This window comes from Solea senegalensis, linkage group LG18 (genome assembly GCF_019176455.1).
Source record: "Solea senegalensis isolate Sse05_10M linkage group LG18, IFAPA_SoseM_1, whole genome shotgun sequence".
Taxonomy (NCBI): Eukaryota; Metazoa; Chordata; class Actinopteri; order Pleuronectiformes; family Soleidae; genus Solea; species Solea senegalensis.
Genome location: NC_058041.1, coordinates 18,416,818 through 18,436,495, shown reverse-complemented (window position 1 = coordinate 18,436,495; position 19,678 = coordinate 18,416,818). Strand labels below are relative to the sequence as shown.

General features: G+C 47.0%; 3 protein-coding genes across 13 annotated transcripts in view; 2 read left to right on the top strand and 1 right to left on the bottom strand.

Moving 5' to 3' along the window:
• Window positions 1-102: 102 nt before the first annotated feature.
• Window positions 103-3,285, bottom strand: lg18 h10orf88 (linkage group 18 C10orf88 homolog). 5 transcript variants are annotated; one of them, XM_044013959.1, is made up of 9 exons: window positions 3,228-3,285; window positions 2,594-2,740; window positions 2,286-2,483; window positions 2,118-2,187; window positions 1,770-1,961; window positions 1,498-1,656; window positions 1,332-1,422; window positions 1,048-1,255; window positions 103-415 (listed from the first exon to the last, which is right to left on the bottom strand). In XM_044013959.1, the coding sequence occupies exons 2-9, from the start codon at window positions 2,731-2,733 to the stop codon at window positions 235-237; spliced, it is 1,239 nt and encodes a 412-aa protein (XP_043869894.1). In that variant the 5' UTR covers window positions 2,734-2,740; window positions 3,228-3,285; the 3' UTR covers window positions 103-234. The 5 variants fall into 5 exon arrangements, with proteins under 5 accessions (XP_043869894.1, XP_043869895.1, XP_043869896.1 ...); XM_044013960.1 differs by having other exon boundaries at window positions 147-415; window positions 1,498-1,653; XM_044013961.1 differs by having other exon boundaries at window positions 147-415; window positions 1,498-1,650.
• A 74-nt stretch (window positions 3,286-3,359) lies between these two features.
• Window positions 3,360-6,817, top strand: LOC122759247 (ankyrin repeat and SOCS box protein 3-like). Of its 3 annotated transcripts, none has more exons than XM_044013957.1 (9): window positions 3,360-3,418; window positions 4,152-4,365; window positions 4,531-4,704; window positions 4,798-4,910; window positions 4,989-5,121; window positions 5,252-5,429; window positions 5,556-5,768; window positions 6,042-6,344; window positions 6,427-6,817. In XM_044013957.1, exons 2-9 carry the CDS (start codon window positions 4,164-4,166, stop codon window positions 6,566-6,568), a joined length of 1,458 nt encoding a protein of 485 aa, XP_043869892.1. In that variant the 5' UTR covers window positions 3,360-3,418; window positions 4,152-4,163; the 3' UTR covers window positions 6,569-6,817. The 3 variants fall into 3 exon arrangements, with proteins under 3 accessions (XP_043869892.1, XP_043869889.1, XP_043869891.1); XM_044013954.1 differs by having other exon boundaries at window positions 4,528-4,704; XM_044013956.1 differs by lacking the exon at window positions 3,360-3,418 and adding an exon at window positions 3,933-3,954 and having other exon boundaries at window positions 4,528-4,704.
• A 1,043-nt stretch (window positions 6,818-7,860) lies between these two features.
• abca5 (ATP-binding cassette, sub-family A (ABC1), member 5) overlaps window positions 7,861-19,678 on the top strand; it is a 28,819-nt gene continuing 17,001 nt past the window's right edge. The window contains exons 1-24 of one of the 5 annotated variants that reach the window (XM_044013953.1): window positions 7,861-7,995; window positions 8,797-8,868; window positions 9,215-9,366; window positions 10,216-10,402; window positions 10,969-11,142; window positions 11,263-11,360; window positions 12,390-12,616; window positions 12,728-12,869; window positions 13,016-13,204; window positions 13,295-13,442; window positions 13,584-13,761; window positions 13,847-13,905; window positions 13,986-14,272; window positions 14,352-14,471; window positions 14,558-14,696; window positions 15,555-15,645; window positions 15,734-15,873; window positions 15,955-16,071; window positions 17,724-17,922; window positions 18,019-18,185; window positions 18,656-18,783; window positions 18,872-19,009; window positions 19,261-19,371; window positions 19,457-19,627. In XM_044013953.1, the coding sequence (XP_043869888.1) occupies window positions 9,244-9,366; window positions 10,216-10,402; window positions 10,969-11,142; window positions 11,263-11,360; window positions 12,390-12,616; window positions 12,728-12,869; window positions 13,016-13,204; window positions 13,295-13,442; window positions 13,584-13,761; window positions 13,847-13,905; window positions 13,986-14,272; window positions 14,352-14,471; window positions 14,558-14,696; window positions 15,555-15,645; window positions 15,734-15,873; window positions 15,955-16,071; window positions 17,724-17,922; window positions 18,019-18,185; window positions 18,656-18,783; window positions 18,872-19,009; window positions 19,261-19,371; window positions 19,457-19,627 (3,333 nt within the window). In that variant the 5' untranslated portion in view covers window positions 7,861-7,995; window positions 8,797-8,868; window positions 9,215-9,243. Of the gene's footprint in view, window positions 7,996-8,686; window positions 8,869-9,214; window positions 9,367-10,215; window positions 10,403-10,968; window positions 11,143-11,262; window positions 11,361-12,389; window positions 12,617-12,727; window positions 12,870-13,015; window positions 13,205-13,294; window positions 13,443-13,583; window positions 13,762-13,846; window positions 13,906-13,985; window positions 14,273-14,351; window positions 14,472-14,557; window positions 14,697-15,554; window positions 15,646-15,733; window positions 15,874-15,954; window positions 16,072-17,723; window positions 17,923-18,018; window positions 18,186-18,655; window positions 18,784-18,871; window positions 19,010-19,260; window positions 19,372-19,456; window positions 19,628-19,678 lie in introns of all 5 variants that reach the window. The other 4 variants (XM_044013951.1, XM_044013952.1, XM_044013950.1 and 1 more) reach the window with 4 other exon arrangements.

Here is a 19,678-nt window from a genome sequence, read left to right as displayed (position 1 = left end):
GTAAAACAGTTGATACAAATTTATCAATGATGTCATCAACAAACCGTTGTTCATGATGTCATCAACAAACCGTTGTTCATGATGTCATCAACAAACCGTTGTTCATGATGTCATCAATAACTGATGAGAGAAAAAACATGATGAAACTTACTTTTTTTACATTATTATTTGTTTAAATGTGTTTTTTTTTACACACATTACTGTGTTAAAGTGTGTGAGGGAGCAGCGCCACCTTCAGGTCACATGTTGGCTGCTTGGCTGGCTGTGGCACGGTGGTACGGTGGACGCGGTGGTCTCTCTGCGTTGGAGAGCGTCCTGCAGCTTCTGCTCCAGAGCGTCCAGTCGACGGTCCACATGCTCCTTCAGACGGCGCTCCATGTCGTCCAGACGGCGCTCCATGACCGCGTCCAGCTCCCTGAGGACGTTAAAGGGACAGTTAACGTTAAAGCTGACATTCAGAATCATGTTTTACAAAGTGTATAAAATCTGTAGATTTAACACATAATCCATAGATTTAAACTGTTCCAGATTATCCATTGAAAACTAAGGATTTGTTAATAGTTTGCGATAATGCTCCGTCGTGTTTTTAATCCATGACTCAGCAAAAAGAACCAAATATATATCTTCATCACAAACAAAATTAAAATCCCGTTTTTCTCCCATCACCATCCTCCCCTAACCTCAGAATGTGACTCAGCACTTTTCTCTTGTGTTTAAAAGTCATAAACCATGATGTCGTCATTAAAATAAAGCGTTAACATTAGCAGAGAATCAAGATTAGAATAAAGACGATGAAATCACAGACGTACCACGGACGCTGAGCTGTGGACTTCTCCCTCACTCTCTCTCCCTCACTCTCTTTCCCTCTCTCTCTCTCTCTCCCTCTCCCTTCCTCTCTCCCTCTCTGACAAACAGCCTCTTTCATTAAACCACAGCTGCTGACATTCATGTGTTCACGTGAACACAGAACAAAGACAACATTCACCGTCAGTCAAAGACAAAACATTTATCACACTTCTGCAGTGAGGGGGCGGGGCCTCAACTCACCACGAGCCGCTTGTCCTCGCCTCGTCTCCGCGCTTCAACGCCGCGGCGTCGTCCAGCCTCAGCTGCGTCACATGACCACACACGCTCTGCAGCGTGGGCAGGAAGTCGGCGCCCAGTGACGCGCCGCCTCCACCTTTCAGAAAGTGTGACATCATCATCTCTGCCAGGTGGGCGTGGTCAGCCAGCGGACCTCTGTGATCGCTGCTCACTATAAAGACGACAGAGAGACAAGTCTTAACTTTACTGTCCCAAAAAAGTTATTTTCCACACGGTTATGTCCTCACCTGTGATGTTAGTGTTGACATCAGACTGTGGACACGAGGAGGACGAGGACGTCACTGTGTCCTCAGGCATCAGAGCCTCGTCCACTGAGGGCTTCACAAGAACACACACTTAAGAACAGTAACTTCAGCAGCTCTTCTTCACAGAACGTGATGAGAGATTTGTTACCGTGGAGTCTGAGCTGTGTTCACTGAGGTTTGCTGCTGATGAAGATGATGATGACGACGATGCTGCTGCAGGAGGCGGGACAGAGAAACATCCAGAGCTCATGAGCAGAGGCAGGAAACCAGCGAGAGAGCTGCTCTGCTGCTGCTGCTGCTGCTGCTGAGAAACATCATCATCACACTCTTCATCAACAAACAGCTGAGACACGCACGCACGCATGCACGCACACACGCACACACACACACACACACACACACACACACACACACACACACCTTCTGCTGGAAGTGGACCATGTTCATGAGGTTCTGAGCTCCTGGTGACAGACTGGTTCCCATCTCGTCAACCAAACACTGCACCTGCTGCATGTCAATGCCCGGTCCGCAGAGGGGGCGGGGCTTCAGCGGCCGCAGACCCACGACGATTCGACTCACCAACACACTGTTCCTGCCAGAGAGAGAGAGGAGCTGAGAGAGAGAGAGAGAGAGAGAGTGTGTGTTATCACTGTCGTGATGATGGTGTGTCACTAAGTGAAGGAATGTTGTGTTTCCTCATCAGTTCACACGTTCATCCTCTCATTATTCATCCAATCATTTACACCTCGGACCCTGAGCTGGCCTCACCTTCACTTCACAGGAAGTGGAAGGCTGATCCAGAATCAGCCGTTTCCTGTAGAAAGGCCCTCTGTTGTCACTGTGAGTGGAAAACAAGAGATAATTTTACACAGAACAAACCCCGAGTGAGTGAGTGAGTGAGTGTGTGAGTGAGCGAGTGAGTGTGAGCATGTTTACGTGTGTGAGTGGACACTGTCGTCCCTCTGTCCTCGCACTGTCCCACAGTATTCCCCCGTCTGTTCATACACCTCCATGGTTCGAGCCTCGCTGATGACCAGCAGGCGACGGATGGCAGCAGAAGAGCTGGAGCTGCACTGAAGCTTCAGGACACACGGACAAGCTTCGTCCAACTGCTCCAACACGGCTGGACTGGACCTGACGAACACACACACACACACACACACACACACACTATAATGTCTCTGAGGCCTGTCCACATGAAGGGGTGACCTTCACTGTCACATGACTCGTTCTAGTCGTTTCACCTGTCTGTCTCTTGTCCATGTGACAGACCCAGCTCCTCTTCATCGTCCTCTTCACTCCCGATGAGCAGCACATCAGCCAGGTGACGTTTCTCAGCGGGACAAACCCACGCAGAGCCGCTCGTCACCGCAACGTCCGCCATGATGCTCCTGACGCCGCGGCAACCGTTACCGAGGACATAGGAAACAGTAATAACAATGAGGAGACAAGGTAGGTAACAATAACAACAGCGAGGAGACAAGGTAGGAAACAATAACAACAGAGAGGAGACAAGGTAGGAAACAGGTTAGGAGACCAAAGTGAACAAGAACAATGAGGAGACACGGTGGGAAACAACTGACTTATTATTGTTATAATCATTGTTATTAATGATATGACATTCTTGTACTTGAAAATGTAAATCTATAAAACACCACACTTCATCTTGTTTGTTTTAAGCTTCATTAACTGGTCATTTCATTAATAATTATCATTGTTAATATTATAATAATGATCGATATAGATCATTGTCATTCGTTGTAAATGAACCGTTTATTTGCTTGATGTGACGCCGGTTTTTAGCTCGTTAGCTTCAAATGTATTACTTTCATCCTTCACATTTCTTCAGAAACGTAACAAAATCACGCGCGATTTTACCTGTTTGACGTGAATAATATCGACGTTGTGTGACTTTTCCCCGTGTTTTTTTTCTTTTCACGTTAAATTCAGTGGAATAAGTCACAGCTTCATCATCATCAGCACCTTTAGCAGTTAGCATTGTCGCGCAGGAAGTGACGCATTGTTGTGGTGAGACGCCATCAAACATCGACTCCCGCCTCTCCGCGAAGGTAAATACTCGCCGTTTTTTACTCAATTTCAAAAAACACTGTGTTTTTCTCCATTTAAACAAAAACACGGTGTTCAAACCGTGTTTTCATTACAGTTCCTGCTTTTCTTCATATTTAAAACGTAGATTATTTCCGTCCGTCTCTTCGTGTGTTCATTTATTCTTCAGTTCGTCTGCCCATATGTTAATGTATTCATCTATTCACCTGTTCACATCTATTCATGTGTTCATCTGCTCATTTAGTCATGTCAGTCAGTCATCATCTAACCGCTTTATCCTCCACCAGAGGGTCGCGGGGGGTGCTGTGCCAATCTCAGCTCCATGGGGCGATAGGCGGGGTACACCCTGGACAGTTCACCAGTCCATCGCAGGGCCACACACACACACACACATAGAGACAAACAACCATTCACTCTCACACTCACTCATATGGTCAATTTAGAGTTTCCAATTGACCTAATCCCCACATTGCATGTTTTTGGACTGTGGCCGGAGAACCCGGAGAGAACCCACGCACACACGGGGAGAACATGCAAGGCGAGAGTGCTAACCACTACACCACCGTGTGGCCCCCATTCAGTCATGTGTTCATCTGTATTTCTGATAGGCGGTCATTTCACACAACATCAGTTTCTCTGATGAAATTGTGTTTATTTAAATGTTTGTTCTCTGAAAAAAAACTTAGACTCAGATATGAACCGTATGAATAATAATTATAATAATTTGTTGTCCAGTATGAAGAGGAGATGATGGACTTCACAGAGTGTTACGCAGACACAGTGTCCAGAGTAGCTGCAGTGGCTCGCTCTGGCCACTGGAGGCACCTCAGGAGACTGATCCAGAGGGGCTGCAGTGTGGAGCAGAGGGACAACAGAGGTTGGTGTCCTCTACACGAGTCTGCAGCTGCTGGAAGAACTCAGTGTGTGAGAGACATCTTATCTGCCATCGGTGAGAAAAACAACACACATGACGATGACACTGAGGTTAGTTTTCAGTCATCAACATCATATAAATATGATATATACATGTTCTAATCTGAACACAGACACATTTAGTCATGTCACTGCTACTTGATAAAAGTCTAATGGGCGTTTTGTTTCCATGACTCAGCAGCTGCAGGCTCCGCCCGCCACTGCCGCGCCTACGTGAACTCTCTGACCCATGAAGGTGAATCAGCGTGTTTCCTGGCAGCGCAGCTCGGACACCTGTCTGTGCTCCGCCTCCTCCTGAAAGCTCACGCCGACATCGACCAGCAAACCAACGACGGCTCGTGTCCGCTGTTCGCAGGTAAGACGCGTCCACTCCTCTGTGAACACATGAATTGTCTCTCTTCAGAATGTGTCACGGTCACAGTGATTCTCAGCCGCTGATGTCCCTCAGCTGTAGACGCTGGACACGCGGAGGTGGTGGAGCTGCTGGTCAGTGAAGGTGCGGCGGTCAACGGGACACACACAGCGTCCTGCTGGACCTGTCTCCATCAGGCTGTTTACAAAGTAACACACACACTCTCACACACACAGTTTCCCCGACTGGGAGATGTGAATCAACATGACTCCTTTGTGTTTTCCCAGGGTCACAGTGAAATTGTGCGCATCCTGGTCGGTGTTTGTGACCTGGAGGCTCTGGACGACCACAGGATCACACCTGTGTTTGTGGCCGCACAGTACGGACGACCCGTCTGTCTGCGTATCCTCATCGACGCAGGTAAATGGGTCCAGTTCACAGCAGAAATCAGTACCTACAAAAACCCTGAACTATCCCTTTAAGTGAAGTCTTTCCTGTGACTCAGCTGTTGTCTCTGCGTCTTCACTCGTCTCCCGTGTTTTCTCTGTAGGTGCAAATGTGAACGTGCAGGTGTCAGATTTAGCCACGCCCCTTCTCATCGCCTGTCAGGAGGGACATGGGTCGTGCGTGGACCTGCTGTTGGACCACGGTGCAGATCCTAACGTCTCCTGCAGTAACGACTGGCCACAGCTGCCTGTCCACGCCGCTGCTCAGTTTGGTCACGTCGGGTACTGACCTGTGACTTTTATTGATCTGTGATTGATCAGGATTATTTCTACCAGGGAAAAAGAAGCAAAAACCATCTCATATTTTCCAGACAAATAAATAAAGGTCATGACTTTGTCCACCTGCAGTGTCCTCAGGAGGCTGATCGCGGTGACGGACCGCGTGTGTGACCGCGGCGACGCCATGGTCAGTCCGTTGTACGTGGCTGTCGTCAATGATCAGATCCAGAGCGTGAAGGTTCTGCTCGGTGAAGGTTTCAGTCCGGACGCTCAGGACTGCAGACGCCTGGACCTCAGGTCACCACTGCAGGCGGCCATTAACCAGAGCGGCAAGCCCTACAGGTGTGTGTGTGTGTGTGTCCATGTATTACTAATGTTGTGGGGACCTAAACCTGTTTACACAGTCACATTATGGGGACTTCTTCCTTTTTGTCCCCCACAACGTAAATGACTACATTTTAAGGTGAAGATATGTTTTAAGGTTAGGGTTAGGCCACTAGTAACTGTGGTTAGTGTAAGTCTCCAGGAAGTCATGAATGTCAAGTGTGTGTGTGTGTGTGTGTGTGTGTGTGTGTGAGAGGATCCCAGGCTCTGACAGTGATGACTGTGTTGCAGTGAATCAGTGAAGTTGCTTATTGCTGATGGAGCAAACATCGGTGAGGAGACGTGGACTTCAGCTCTGGCCACAGACGACAGTGAGCTGCTGCAGCTGATCCTGGAGCACAGACGCTTCCCTCGGCCCGAGGCTTCGTCCGCTGACGGTTCCTCGCCGCCTCGTGATGGCAGAGCGACGTTAAAGCAGCAGGAAGTGAGGGAGCTGCTCTGTGCCGCGCTGACTCACGTGTCTTTTTCTGCCTGTTGGCTTCCTGTGCTTCTGAAGACAGGACTGGAACCTTCTCTGCTGCTCCAGCCGCACATGTACGACTCGCTCCTCCTCCTCCTCTCACCTTCACGCTCAATAATCTGAGCGACGTTCATCACCTACGTCTCTTCTTTCTAGGCTGGAACGATGGAACAGTGCAGTGTTGAATTTCCTGCTTGAGTTTGTGAACTGGTCAACTCTCTCTGTTCCTTTAAAACTCATCCTGGATCAGAGACGAGCAGAAAAGTCCTGGGACCCGCGTCCACAGTTTGGTACTTGAACAACATTTTATTTGATTTTTTTATGACTCAAACTTTATTGATTTTTAAATCTTATAACAAACAAAGGCAAAATTAAAATACACGGCTGTATGCGTTGACAACGAAATATCAGAGTAAGGGCACTAAAATAAAACAATAAGGAAAAGAATTAAATAGATAAAGATGTATACATATAAACACACATTATAGAAGATGAAATAGACAATTCATGACAAGAAAAAATGAGACAATGAAGACTACCAAACGACTGCTGCGTGTCCATTTGAACAACATTTTTTATACACACAGTAGATTATTCTTTAACCTTTGAATGAGAACTCTTTACCTGCAGACTCCAGGTTCGATCGTTGCTGGGACCAGATCTTCTGATGAGGACCGACGTGGTGCAGCAGCTTCCTGTGCCCGCCCTAATTCACAACTTCCTTCAGTTCAAGGATGTTCTACAAACGTCTCTCCCCACACACAGCACTTTCTAATCCGTCATGGGAAAACTACGTTTGTTTTAAACATTTGAAATAAATCCTTGTTGTAAAGTCTCAGTGTCTCAGAGATGATCTCCACTGTCCTCCAGAGGACAAGCATTTAAACTAGTTAAAAGTTAGATTTCTTACTGAATAAATCATAGCTGCCATGATTTAAAAAGTAAGGCAGCAACTGAAGAGTATTGTCGTTGTTTATTTATGACTTATTTAATCAATATAATGTTGCAAATGTTGAATTTTGTTTCTCAAAATCCTTTAACAAACCAAAGATATTCAGGTTACTCTCGTAGAAATGTTCACGACACACTGGTTAGTGGTTAATAGTTGGTTACTCGATGTACAGCAGTTCAGTATCAGGTGCACAATAAATAAACGAGATCATAGCCATTCCTTGGCCCCAAAGCTTAAATAAATGTAGGATATAAATAAACTAAGCTGTGGCTTATCAGATCAACTTTGCAATGTTTAATTATTAATTATGAGAACTTATGACTGCAGCCTGTTTCTGCTCAAATGTATTAGATCTCCACGGTTCATCTAAAGGCTTAGGAGTAGAACTATGGCCCCCCCTCACAGTTAGAAACGGCCCTGAAAGAGATGAAAAATGACGTAAGTAAACAAAAGACGAACAAGAGAGAAAATAAAGCTTGAAGTTTCAGAAACACAAAAAAAGGTAGGTTGTAATGGACAATTCAGAGCAGCAGAGGGCGCTGATGCAACACGTAAAAGGACGAAGAAAAAAGAAGAAGCGGAGATCGCTGATTGGCTGAGGCCCTGACAGCCGGAAGTATTTTTTATGACAGCAGGAAGTGGAGACACTAGCTGTGTAGCTCGTTACGTCAGCCCGTTTCTGTAAAAACCTTCTGGATATTAAAGACATTTATGACGTCACACTGATGAGTCACATATCCAGAAAAGACACGTGTTAATGTGTTCGAGTTATCGTGAGTATCGTTATTTACGTTATTGTTAGTTTAAGCTTAGAATTAGCGGTGTATTATTGGCTAACGAGGCTAACGATGTCCAGTTAGCATCACTCACACACTCACACATGAACAGAGTGGCTCAGCAGAAACGCTTGTGTTCGTCACTTTATGTTCACTGGCATGTTTTACATTCATGCGGATGTAAGTAGGTGGTTTTATGTGTTATTTTCTCATTGAACATCGAAATAAATGTGTTGTGTTTTTTAACAGAAAACACGTATAAACCGTGTGTTAGCAGCGGGTTAGCCTCGGCTAACGGCATGTTATTATTGTTTATAAAGGTCTTGTTCTCCTTTTGTTACCTTCTATTGTCATTGTATATATGATTCACACATATATTAACATGTTTACAAACGAATGATTGGTTTAAATGTGAGGCTATTTCCGAAATCATACAGGGAGACATTTAGTTTTTTAACACACTGGTGATCGACAGGACACGAGTTTTCTTCAGTGAGTTCTTTCAGTTGTTGAATTCCGATGCACAGTTTCTCCTCTTTAAACAAGTCAATCATTTAAATGTTATCGGTGCTTCACTGTCCCAGAACACAGACACCACCACCCACTGACAGACGCACACGCATGGATGCTGTGAGACTCAGAGACAGGATGTGTTTTCACTGTTTACTTTGTTTCCGGGGGTTTTCAGGATCAAAGTGTCTCATCATGTTTCATCCTGGATCACAGATCTCCTAAGGGATTTTTGGGGATCCGCATGAAATCAAGCCAAAGCCTCGTTGAACTTTACGTTGTCTTCAGGTGTTGATCTCGTGTCATCGCACAGAGCAGACCGTGCGCTTGTCCCCAAGATGTCAGTCGAAACAGAGTGAAGTGAGTCGACACTGAGTCCATGTTTTGCTTTTTAAGTGTCGGACACTCACGTGTCTATATATATATTTATGACCGGGCAGTAAATGGCCGGCTCCTGGTCGCCTGTGGTCGCTGATCCTGACCGTGGGTCATCTGGCAAAACCTCTAAGGCAGAGCTGTGGCAACTGCAGAGGTTTGTGAGGCCCTTCAAACCTGCAAACCTGCTAAACCCCTGAGGCCCGTGTCCACACTTACGCATGAATGTATCACGACAAGTAAACGGAAGTTAAATGATCTCGTCTCCGTTACCAGTGAATAATCATAAACAATCATGTTGTTTTAAGTTTCTCTCGTCTTGGACTTGCAGTTGAGGCCTGTGTCGTGGAGACTGAGGCAATGAGGAATGCTGGGAGCTCACAGTCCTCACACAGAAGAGACGCTGGAGTCTGGCACCAAACAAGAAGTCTTCTCTACAAGAACCTGCTCATCAAATGGAGGACGAAACAGCAGACTCTTCAGGTGAGTCCTTTTCTGCAGACTCATGTGAATGTGTGTGTGTGTTCTGCTGCTTTGTCGTACGTTTAGTCTGTGTGTGCGTGCGTGTGTGTGTGTGTGTGTGTGTGAGACTGACTGACTGTGTGTGTGTGAGAGAGAGACTGACTGACTGTGTGTGTGTGTGTGAGTGTGTGTGTGAGAGAGAGAGACTGACTGACTGTGTGTGTGCGCATGTGTGTGAGTGTGAGAGAGTGGACTGTGAGGTGTGTGTGTGTGTGTGTGTGTGTGTGTGTGTGTGAGAGAGCGACTGACTGACTGTGTGTGCTGTGTGTGTGTGTGTGAGAGAGAGAGAGACTGTGTGTGAGAGAGACTGTGTGTGTGTGTGAGACAGAGACTGTGTGAGTGAGAGAGAGTGTGTGAGACAGACTGTGTGTGTGTGTGAGAGACAGACTGTCTGTGTGTGTGTGTGTGAGACAGACTGTGTCTGTGTGTGTGTGTGTGTGTGTGTGTGTGTGTGAGAGACTGTGTCTGTGTCTGTGTGTGTGTGTGTGTGTGTGTGTGAGACAGACTGTGTGTGTGTGAGACAGACTGTGTGTGTGTGTGTGTGTGTGTGTGTGTGTGTGTGTGTGTGTGTGTGTGTGTGTGTGTGACAGACTGTGTGTGTGTGAGACTGTGTGTGTGTGTGTGAGACAGACTGTGTGTGTGTGTGTGTGTGTGTGAGTGTGAGAGAGACTGTGTGTGTGATCCATGAGCTGCTCCTCTTGTCATTGGTGCACATGTCAGACGAGTCTCATCTATTTTTCTAATGAAGAACAAACCCCATAAATCCTTCTTTTTGTCATCATCTGCGTCTTTGTGTGTTTACTTGAACAGGAGTTGCTGTTGCCTCTGCTGCTGCTGGGTGTCCTGATACTCATCAGTATCATCAACCCACATCTTTACTACGAAGGCTTCAACGCGATGGAGCTGGAGCCCAACGACCACACACTCAAAGTCCTGGGCTACACACCCATCACTAACATCACCAGCCACATCATGGAGGTCGTGGCTCAGGAGATGGGTATGTTTCTGAAAGTGTGGCAAGAGTCGAAGCAAGCCTGTGTTCTTAACTGTCACTGATCAGGGGACATTTAAACAAGTAGTTTAAACAAGGTGATGACACACAAGCAGCACTGACTGTGCTGTTAGCGCCCTCTGCTGCAGGGAACATGTCAGTAAAAACATTGCTGCCAGCACAGAGACTCAGGGAAAAAGCTGATTTTCGCCACTGAACAAAAGACTTGACTCCTAATATCTACACCAGTTCAAGTCTACGACATCTACGTCACATGATCACGTCTTTATCTCAGTGTTAGACAGACTTTTCCAACAGAAAACTGAACCACTCACTCTCCCACACCGAACCCCATAGAGAAAATCAGTGATTTTAACATCACACACACAGGATTGTCCTCAGTGACACAAAGTGACCACACGAAGCAGCAGAGGACCAGCAGCTCCCGTGTCCCCACCAGCTAAAATCACTGGAAAAGTCTGTCTCACAGTGAGACAAAGACGTAGACTTGTTCTTAAAGATACGAAGTGTTGATATTATCCTGGTGACACTTGTCCTCTGTGTGTTTGCAGTCATGCAGCAAAGCCTGGAGATGTTTGCTAGTGAGGAAGCCCTGGAGAACGCCAGCCTGTTTGAGCCGTCCGGCTTTGTTGGTGTTGTGTTCACTGACAGCTCTGCCCTGTCTTACAGGCTGCGCTTTCCGGACGGCGATCTGCCGCTGCCCAGCGATTACATTGGATCTCGTGGTAAAAACTGAAGTGTCCTGGGTTTTGATTTGAACACATTTCCTCTTGGTGTTGGTCGTGTGTGTCTGATGTAGACTTTACGTTGTTGTCGTTGTCGTTGTTGACCTTGTTGTCTTGTAGCCAGCTGTTTAAGTGGCTCGGGGAACTGCAAAGCAGTTAATTACTGGTACTCTGGCTTCATCCGCCTCCAGACTCTGATCGATGCAGCCATCATCCAGGTGAGCACAGTCGTGTCACATGTATCTGTATTCTGTTCCTTCTTTGTTCTTTCATTGTTTATTAACCTGATTGACGCTCAGATCAAATAATGCAAATCTTAATCCTCCACATGAGGGTCACAGGGTCACAGGAGCCAATCCCAGCTGACACAGGGTGAAAGGCGGGGTCAACAACGACCACTCACTCTCACATTCACACCCACAGTCGAGAGAAACACGTCACGCACACACGGGGAGAACATAGAAACTCCATGTAGAAAGGCCATTTTGCTGCGAGGCAACAGCGCTAACCACAACTCCGCCGTGTGGCCTACAAAACTGGATTAGATCTTGAATTTGATAACCCATAAAATGACTGATTGACTTTTGTTGATTTTTGGGTGGATTATGCTAATGCAGTTGAGTTTCCGGGTTCCTACACCGTTTGGAAAAGTATGGAATTTAGTTGGACTGATTTCCTGGTGTGGATGAGTCTGGAACAATGTTTGTGTTGTTGTGAAACTAAGACTTGTGTTTTAGTTCCCTGCTGAATCTCTACTGTTACAGAGGGGTTACAGGTACACAGTAATTAATTGCACACTTTTAGCGTTTAGCTTGAATAAAATGCTGTGCATTGAACATGAGTTCATTCACTTATATGAGCTAATATTTATTTGCATAATAAGCATCTAACACTTGGTATTCGGATGTTTTAATATTGACTGAAAAATCCTCCGAGAAGTCTGGAAAAGTCTGTCATTTTTGAAATAGAACATATGTAGGAGCTGTGGTTCGTGAGCGACACAGAGCGATGTTTAATGTCACCAAACAAGATCCTGCTGCTTTTATCTGTTTTCTTCAGATTACGGTCACAGCAGACAGAGACATGAAGTGTAACTAAAACCAGCCTGTTTTTTCATTCACTGCATTATACAGAGCATCGGGTTAATAAGGAAACACTGAGAGAATCAGTCCTCACTTTTATTCGAGTGCTTTCTCCGTCATGAACCGTGACAGATGTGGTGGTTATTCTGGGATGTTTGCGTGCAGATGCAGACGAAGCGCTCGGTGTGGAATGAGATGGACCTGAAGGTGGTCATGATGGGTCAGCCCGGTTCTGTGGAGGTGCAGAAATTCCCACACACTCTCATCTCCATTTACCTGGTCCTGGCCTTCACGCCCTTCGTCACCTTCCTCATCGCCAACGTGGCAGCAGAGAAGGAGCACCGCCTCAAAGACGCCATGAGCATGATGGGACTCTACGCCTCCGCCTTCTGGTATAAAGAGGAGAGAGTGGGACACTGAAGCGCCTGTGAACGCCTGTGAACACCTGTGAACGCCTGTGAACGCCTGTGTTCATGCTCTCGTTTGTTTGTGTCCGATCACAGGATGTCATGGTTCCTCCTTTACGCCGCTCTGGTGACCATAATGTCCGTCCTGATGTCCGTCATCTCGACGTACACGCCACTTTTCCCCTACAGTGACTCGGTTGTCATTTTCCTCCTCATCTTTCTTTATGGGATATCTTCTGTAAGTGAACGTGTTTCTCTGTGTAAGTCGTCACTGTGTCATTTGAAGTGTTTCTACTGTTGTCGGAGTTCAGAGGAGTTTGGTGGAGTTTAGATTGTGAAGCGTGGTTTAATCAGTGAGGGTTTGATCCTCTCTCTGTCCTGCAGATCTTTTTCTCCTTCATGCTGACTCCGTTGTTTAAGAAGCCTAAGTTTGCGAGCACAGTGGGCTCCATGCTGACCGTGGTGTTTGGCTGCCTGTCGCTCTTCACCGTGCTCATAAAGGACTTCCCTCAGCCGCTGGTCTGGGTCCTCTGCCTGCTCTCCCCCAGTGCCTTCTCCATCGGGATTGCACAGGTGATGAAGAGCTTCGCCCGCTGCCTGCTCTTGTGTGTGTGTGTGTGTGTTTGGCGCTGACAGGTGTGTGTGTGTGTGTGTGTGTGTTAGGTGGTGTATCTGGAGGCTCATGGAAACGGTGCTGTGTTTTCTTCTGTGACGTACGGGCCTCACCCTCTGTACGTGCCTCTGGTCATGCTGGTCGTGGACTGCTTGCTCTACCTTCTGCTGGCTGTTTACCTGGACCAGGTGCTGCCCGGTACGCACGCACGCACACACACGTACAGTTTAACACAGTGTCTTTCCCCCTGAGCGATCACCATGGTTCCCTCACTGCTGTGATCATGTGTAGCAGATGTCATGTTGTGTGTTTGTGTGTGTGTGTGCGTGTGTTGTGCAGGCGAGTATGGAATGAGGAGGTCTTTGGTTTACTTCCTGAAACCGTCTTATTGGTGCAAGCACACAAAGCGCTACGTCGAAGTGAGCTCGGTGTACAACGCGGCGATGAACGGCGCCACCGCCAGCGAGGGGTTTGTCGAGCCTGTGTCGCCAGAGTTCAGAGGGAAGGAAGCGATCCGGTAAAAATGCACACCTGTTCAGAGAGAACGTTACACCTGAGAATGTCTTCTGTCTCTGACTCTGACTCTGTCGTTACACACTCAGCATCCAGGACGTTCATAAAGTGTTTAAAGAGAAGGACGGCCCGGTGGACGCTCTGCGAGGTGAGCAGTCCTGCTGTGAAACACACCTGACGTTTGACGACGATCATGACCTTGTGACGACCTTGTGTGTCCTCCCTCAGGTTTGTCCTTTGACATCTACGAGGGCCACATCACGGCTCTGCTGGGACACAACGGCGCAGGAAAGTCCACGCTCATAAACATCCTGTGCGGCATCTGTCCGCCGTCCAGCGGCTCCGCCTCCATGTACGGCCTGCCTGTAGCAGAGATGGCCGACGACGGCGACATGAAGGAGCTGGTTGGAATCTGTCCACAGTTCAACATCATCTTTGACGTGCTGACGGTGGAGGAGCACCTGAGGATGTTCGCTGCCATCAAAGGAATCCACCCAGCAGATGTGGACGCTGAGGTAGAGACGATGGTTTTGTTGTCGGTCACGACGCCGTCGCAGCGTTTCTTCATGGCGTCGCTCTGTTTTGTCGTTGCAGGTCACCAAAGTGCTGAAGGACCTGGACTTGGAGAAGATCATGAGCGCTCAGGCCAAGAATCTGAGTGGAGGCCAGAAGAGGAAGCTGTCGGTGGGCGTGGCCATTCTAGGAGATCCCAAGGTGCCGGCACAGTCAACTCTGTGTCCACTTTGTCAAACCTGAAGCTTGTTCCTGTGCTTAAACTGCGTCCTCGTGTGTGCCGTCAGGTGCTGCTGCTGGACGAGCCCACGGCCGGCATGGACCTGTGCTCCAGACACCAGGTGTGGTCGCTGCTGAAGAGCCGCCGAGCCGGCAAAGTCACCGTGCTGAGCACGCACTACATGGATGAGGCGGACATCCTCGCCGGTGTGAACACAACCCACACGTGGAGTCACCGCTCTGCATGTGGCTTTGTATTGCTAGAATAGCAGAATAGAATAGTATTTTTTAAAAATAGCACCTCCCTCCCTCAGTTTTCCCTTTCCAGTTTTACTCCGCGTAGGGCAAACATCAGTTCAAGGTTTGAAACTATGACGCCAGTAACGCACTTTTCAGACTCACCCATAGGGGGACGGAACTTTATTCCCAGAATGCAAACACGGTGTCTGCTATCTTTGCTAACAGTTACGCTAACTGGCTCTTGCTCTGCAGAGATATTTTTATACTGACGTGGCCGCGGCGGCGTGTTTTTAGATTTCTTATATATTTAATTCCTCGCGGGGATGTTTCTCTAGCGCTGTCTACTTCAAAGCTTGAGACGGCAAGACTGTCGCAGGGCAGCGAGCGTTGTCATTCATCTGCATGAGCCAAAAATATACATTTTTCTGCCTTTCTCGGTCAAGAAGACACTATGACATTTCTATGACATAGACATTCATCTTTCCAACGGGGAAATATGCCTTTAAACTTTGACATGGTTCTATGGTGATGCTGTGATTATGACATATATATATCGCGAACGCTCCCTCGATATATGAAACAAGAGATAGTCAATCATACCGATCACACCAGACGCAGTAATGTTTAAAGGTTAGGTGTGAGCCAGCGAGAACCCAGGGCTCTAAAAACGAGGATGTCAGAGTGGAATTTCAACTCATCGCCCCGCCCTCGTTTTCTTCTACATCTGACATGACCGTGTCCTTGTGAGCGTGTGCAGAGAGTGACTGCAGTTGCATCCTGTCGTCGTGGTTCATCACAGACTGTGTGTGTTTTCTTCCTCTCCAGACCGTAAAGCTGTGATCTCTCAGGGAATGCTGAAATGTGTCGGCTCGTCCATGTACCTGAAGACCAAGTGTGGCGTCGGATATCACCTCAGGCAAACACACACTCATTGGCAGACACTTTCTAATGCCTGCATCATAACAATCTGTGTCTTATTCCTATTTAATGTTGAATCTTTTCAGAATGTCCGTGAGTGAGACGTGTGACCCTGGAAAGATCTTGTCCGTGGTCAAGCAGCAGATTCCCAAGGCAGAGCTGTCTCAGCAGCATGAAGCCGAGCTGACCTTCACACTTCCCTTTGAGAGTGTGGGCACATTTCCAGGTCAGATCTTATTGTACGACACACTACACGCACACACACTCATCACCATCATCACTAACACGCTGCTCTTTCTCTTCAAAGGCTTGTTCTCTGAACTCGATCAACGCAGTCTGGGAATTATCAACTATGGGGTTTCCATGACGACACTGGAGGACGTCTTTCTACGTTTGGAGGCAGAAGCTGAAGTGGATGAAGCTGGTGAGTGTGTTACTACACACTGAAGGACAAGAAGTGTGTTTATTGTCTTTGTTTCCAGATTACAGTGCGTTTAATGTCTTTGTTTCCAGATTACAGTGCGTTTCATGTCTGTGTTTCCAGATTACAGTGCTTTTCATGTCTTTGTTTCCAGATTACAGTGTGTTTCATGTCTGTGTTTCCAGATTACAGTAGATTACAGTGTGTTTATGTCTGTGTTTCCAGATTATAGAGTACAGTGTCATGTCTTTGTTTCAGATTACAGTCTGTGTTTCCAGATTACAGTGTGTTCATGTCTGTGTTTCCTGCATGTCTGTGTTTCATGTGCTTCATGTATGTGTTTCAGTTTTCGTCTGTGTTTCCAGATTACAGTGTGTTTCGTGTTTGATTACAGTCGTGTTGTGTTTCCAGATTACAGTGTGTCTGTGTTTACAGATTACAGATTACAGTGTGTTTCATGTCTTGTGTTTCCAGATTACAGATTACAGTGTGTTTCGCCCTGTGTTTCCATATTACAGTGCGCGGGTCTGTGTTTCCAGATTACAGTGTTTCATGTCTGTGTTTCCAGATTACAATGTGTTTCATGTCTGTGTTTACAGATTACAGATTACAGTGTGTTTGCCTGTGTTTCCAGATTACAGTGTGTTTCATGTCTTTGTTTCCAGATTACAGTGTTTCGTGTCTGTGTTTCCAGATTACAGTGTGTTTCATGTCTGTGTTTCCAGATTACAGTGCTTCATGTATGTGTTTCAGATTACAGTGCTGTCTGTGTTTCCAGATTACAGTGTGTTTCGCGGTTTTTGGTGTGTTTACAGATTACAGTGTGTTTCGTGTCTGTGTTTACAGATTACAGATTACAGTGTGTGTTTCCAGCCAGTGTGTTTCTGTGTTTCCATATTACAGTGCTTCATGCTGTGTTTCCGATTACAGTGCTTCATGTCTGTGTTTCCAGATTACAATGTGTTTCATGTCTGTGTTTCCAGATTACAGATTACAGTGTGTTTCGGCCTGTGTTTCCAGATTACAGTGTGTTTCATGTCTTTGTTTCAGATTATAGTGTGTTTCTGTGTTTCAGATTACAGATTACAGTGTGTTGTCTGTTTCTGTGTTTCCATATTACAGTGTGTTTTGTGTTTCCCAGTGTCGTGTGTGTTCCAGATTACTGTGCTTCATGTCTGTGTTTCGCAGATTACAGTGTTTCATGTCTGTGTTTCCAGATTACAATGTGTTTCATGTCTGTGTTTCCAGATTACAGATTACAGTGTGTTTGAGATTACAGCGTGTTTCATGTCTGTGTTTCCAGATTACAGTGTGTTTCATGTCTTGTGTTTCCAGATTACAGTGTGTTTCATGTCTTTGTTTCCAGATTACAGTGTTTCAGTCTGTGTTTCCAGATTACAGTGTTTTGTCTGTGTTTCCAGATTACAGATTAGTGTGTTTCAGTGTCTGTGTTTCCAGATTACAGATTACAGTGTGTTTCATGTCTGTGTTTCCAGATTACAGATTACAGTGTGTTTCACTGTGTTCAGATTACAGTGTGTGTTTCAGATTACAGTGTGTTTCATGTCTGTGTTTCCAGATTACAGATTACAGATTACAGTGTGTTTCGCGTCTGTGTTTCCAGATTACAGTGTGTTTCGCGTCTGTGTTTCCAGATTACAGTGTGTTTAACAGTGAGCAGGCGGAGGGTGAATGTGACGACACGTCTCTTGAAGACATGTACCAGGGGCTGCTCACGTTCACGTTTAAGTCGGAGCTGGTGTCGGGTCAGACTCTTTGGAGGCAGCAGTTCAGCACCGTGGCCTGGCTGCATGTGCTCAACATGCACAGAGAGAGGAAAGCCTTTGTCTACACGTGAGTGTGAGCGTCACAGACCCGTGACGTGACCGTCAAACATCTTTGACACATAAATGCATGCTCTTCAATGTGTGCTCTCTCCCCTCTGTGCAGACTGGCCTTCTTCCTGGTGTGTGTTCTCGCCGTCCTCATCGTGGCACTGATCACAGGGAACTCCCTCTTTCACTCCCCAGAATTTCAGTTCCTTCCCATTTACCTCGTGAAAAGGAGCGAAGCTCCTCGGAGATATTCCACCACCCTCCTGGTCCAGAACTCCACAGGTGATGAGATGTTGGAAAAGTAGAATGATAAATGAGTCCAGGGGCCTGTTGCATGAAAGTAGAATTAAGTTAACCTATGCTGCTGAGTTGAGAAGGCATGGCTTGGCGTTCACGTGTCTTTGAAGAAGGCACTGAGGTCAATCACAGATTCACTGATTCACTGAAGACTCAGCTGTCAATACTTAGAGAGTTTGTGTCTTTAAAAAAATAATCCTTTTCTTAGTTCTTATTAGTTTTTGTCACAAGAGAAAACTAACCGAGCTGCAGGATTAACTAGTCCTGGTTGTGTCGTCTGGTTTGTACTTATGCTTGTTATCTAAAGGTCGATGACCTTAACATGTCTGGAGTTTCTTGTTCACACGAGGAACCAGAACCAGAACCAGACCTGATGTCTGGCTCATCATATGAAGTATGTCAGGACCATGGACTGATTACATGTCTGATTCTCCTCTCTCTGGTGTTCTTCACAGACTCTGATATTTCGGACTTCATCCACAACCTGGAGGCTCAGGACATCAAAGTTGAGCTGATGAAACACAGCGACTACATGAGTGCAGCTCCACACAGCGCCGCCTTCAACGTGACGGGATCCAACAAGGTCACTTTACCACTGATGTGGTGGTCGTGCGTGTGGTCGATCACGTGACCCTCGTTAACCTTGGTCTTCTCCCTCTCTGCTGTAACAGGGCTTCAGGTACGACGTGGCATTCAACAGCACCGCCGTGCACTCTCTGCCCATGGCCGTCAATATTCTGAGCAACGCTCTTCTACGAGGCCTGAACGGGACCGGACCCATCAGAACATGGAGCAAACCCTTTGATAATGTGAGTGTGGCCTCTCTCTCTCTCTCTCTCTCTCTTCTCTCTCTCTCTCTCTCTCTCTCTCTCTCTCTCTCTCCTCTCTCTCTCTCTCTCTCCCCTCTCTCTCTCTCCTCTCTCTCTCTCTCTCTCTCTCTCTCCTCTCTCCTCTCTGCCTCACCTCCTCTCCCCTCTCTCCTCTCTCCTCTCTCTCTCTCTCCCTTCTCTTTCCTCTCTCCTGTTCCACGTTGAACCTCTTCCCGTTGTAAATCCGTCAGCAGGACAAAGCAGCGTTGTACGCTCTGGTGTACATGGAGGTGCTGATCGTGGGAGTGCTGGCGGCCGGAACGCCAGCGTATTTTGCGATGGACCACATTCGAGACCGCGAGGTCAGTTGATCTGAACGTGTTTCTCCTGGTTTCTCCTGATTTCTCCTGGTTGTGATGGACAGATTTTTCTAACTCTGGTTCTCAGATCAAGTGTCGCTCCACACTGCGCATCTCCGGCCTGCTGCCGTCGGCGTACTGGTGTGGCCAGGCGGTGGTGGACGTCCCCTTCTTCTACCTCATCCTGTCCCTCATGGTTGCCATCATCTTCTCCCTCCACCCTGAGTACCTGGTCACCACCAGAAACATCACGGCCGTGGTGCGTACTCCACACACTGAGCAGTGAGCGCTCAAACAGCCCGGTCTCTGA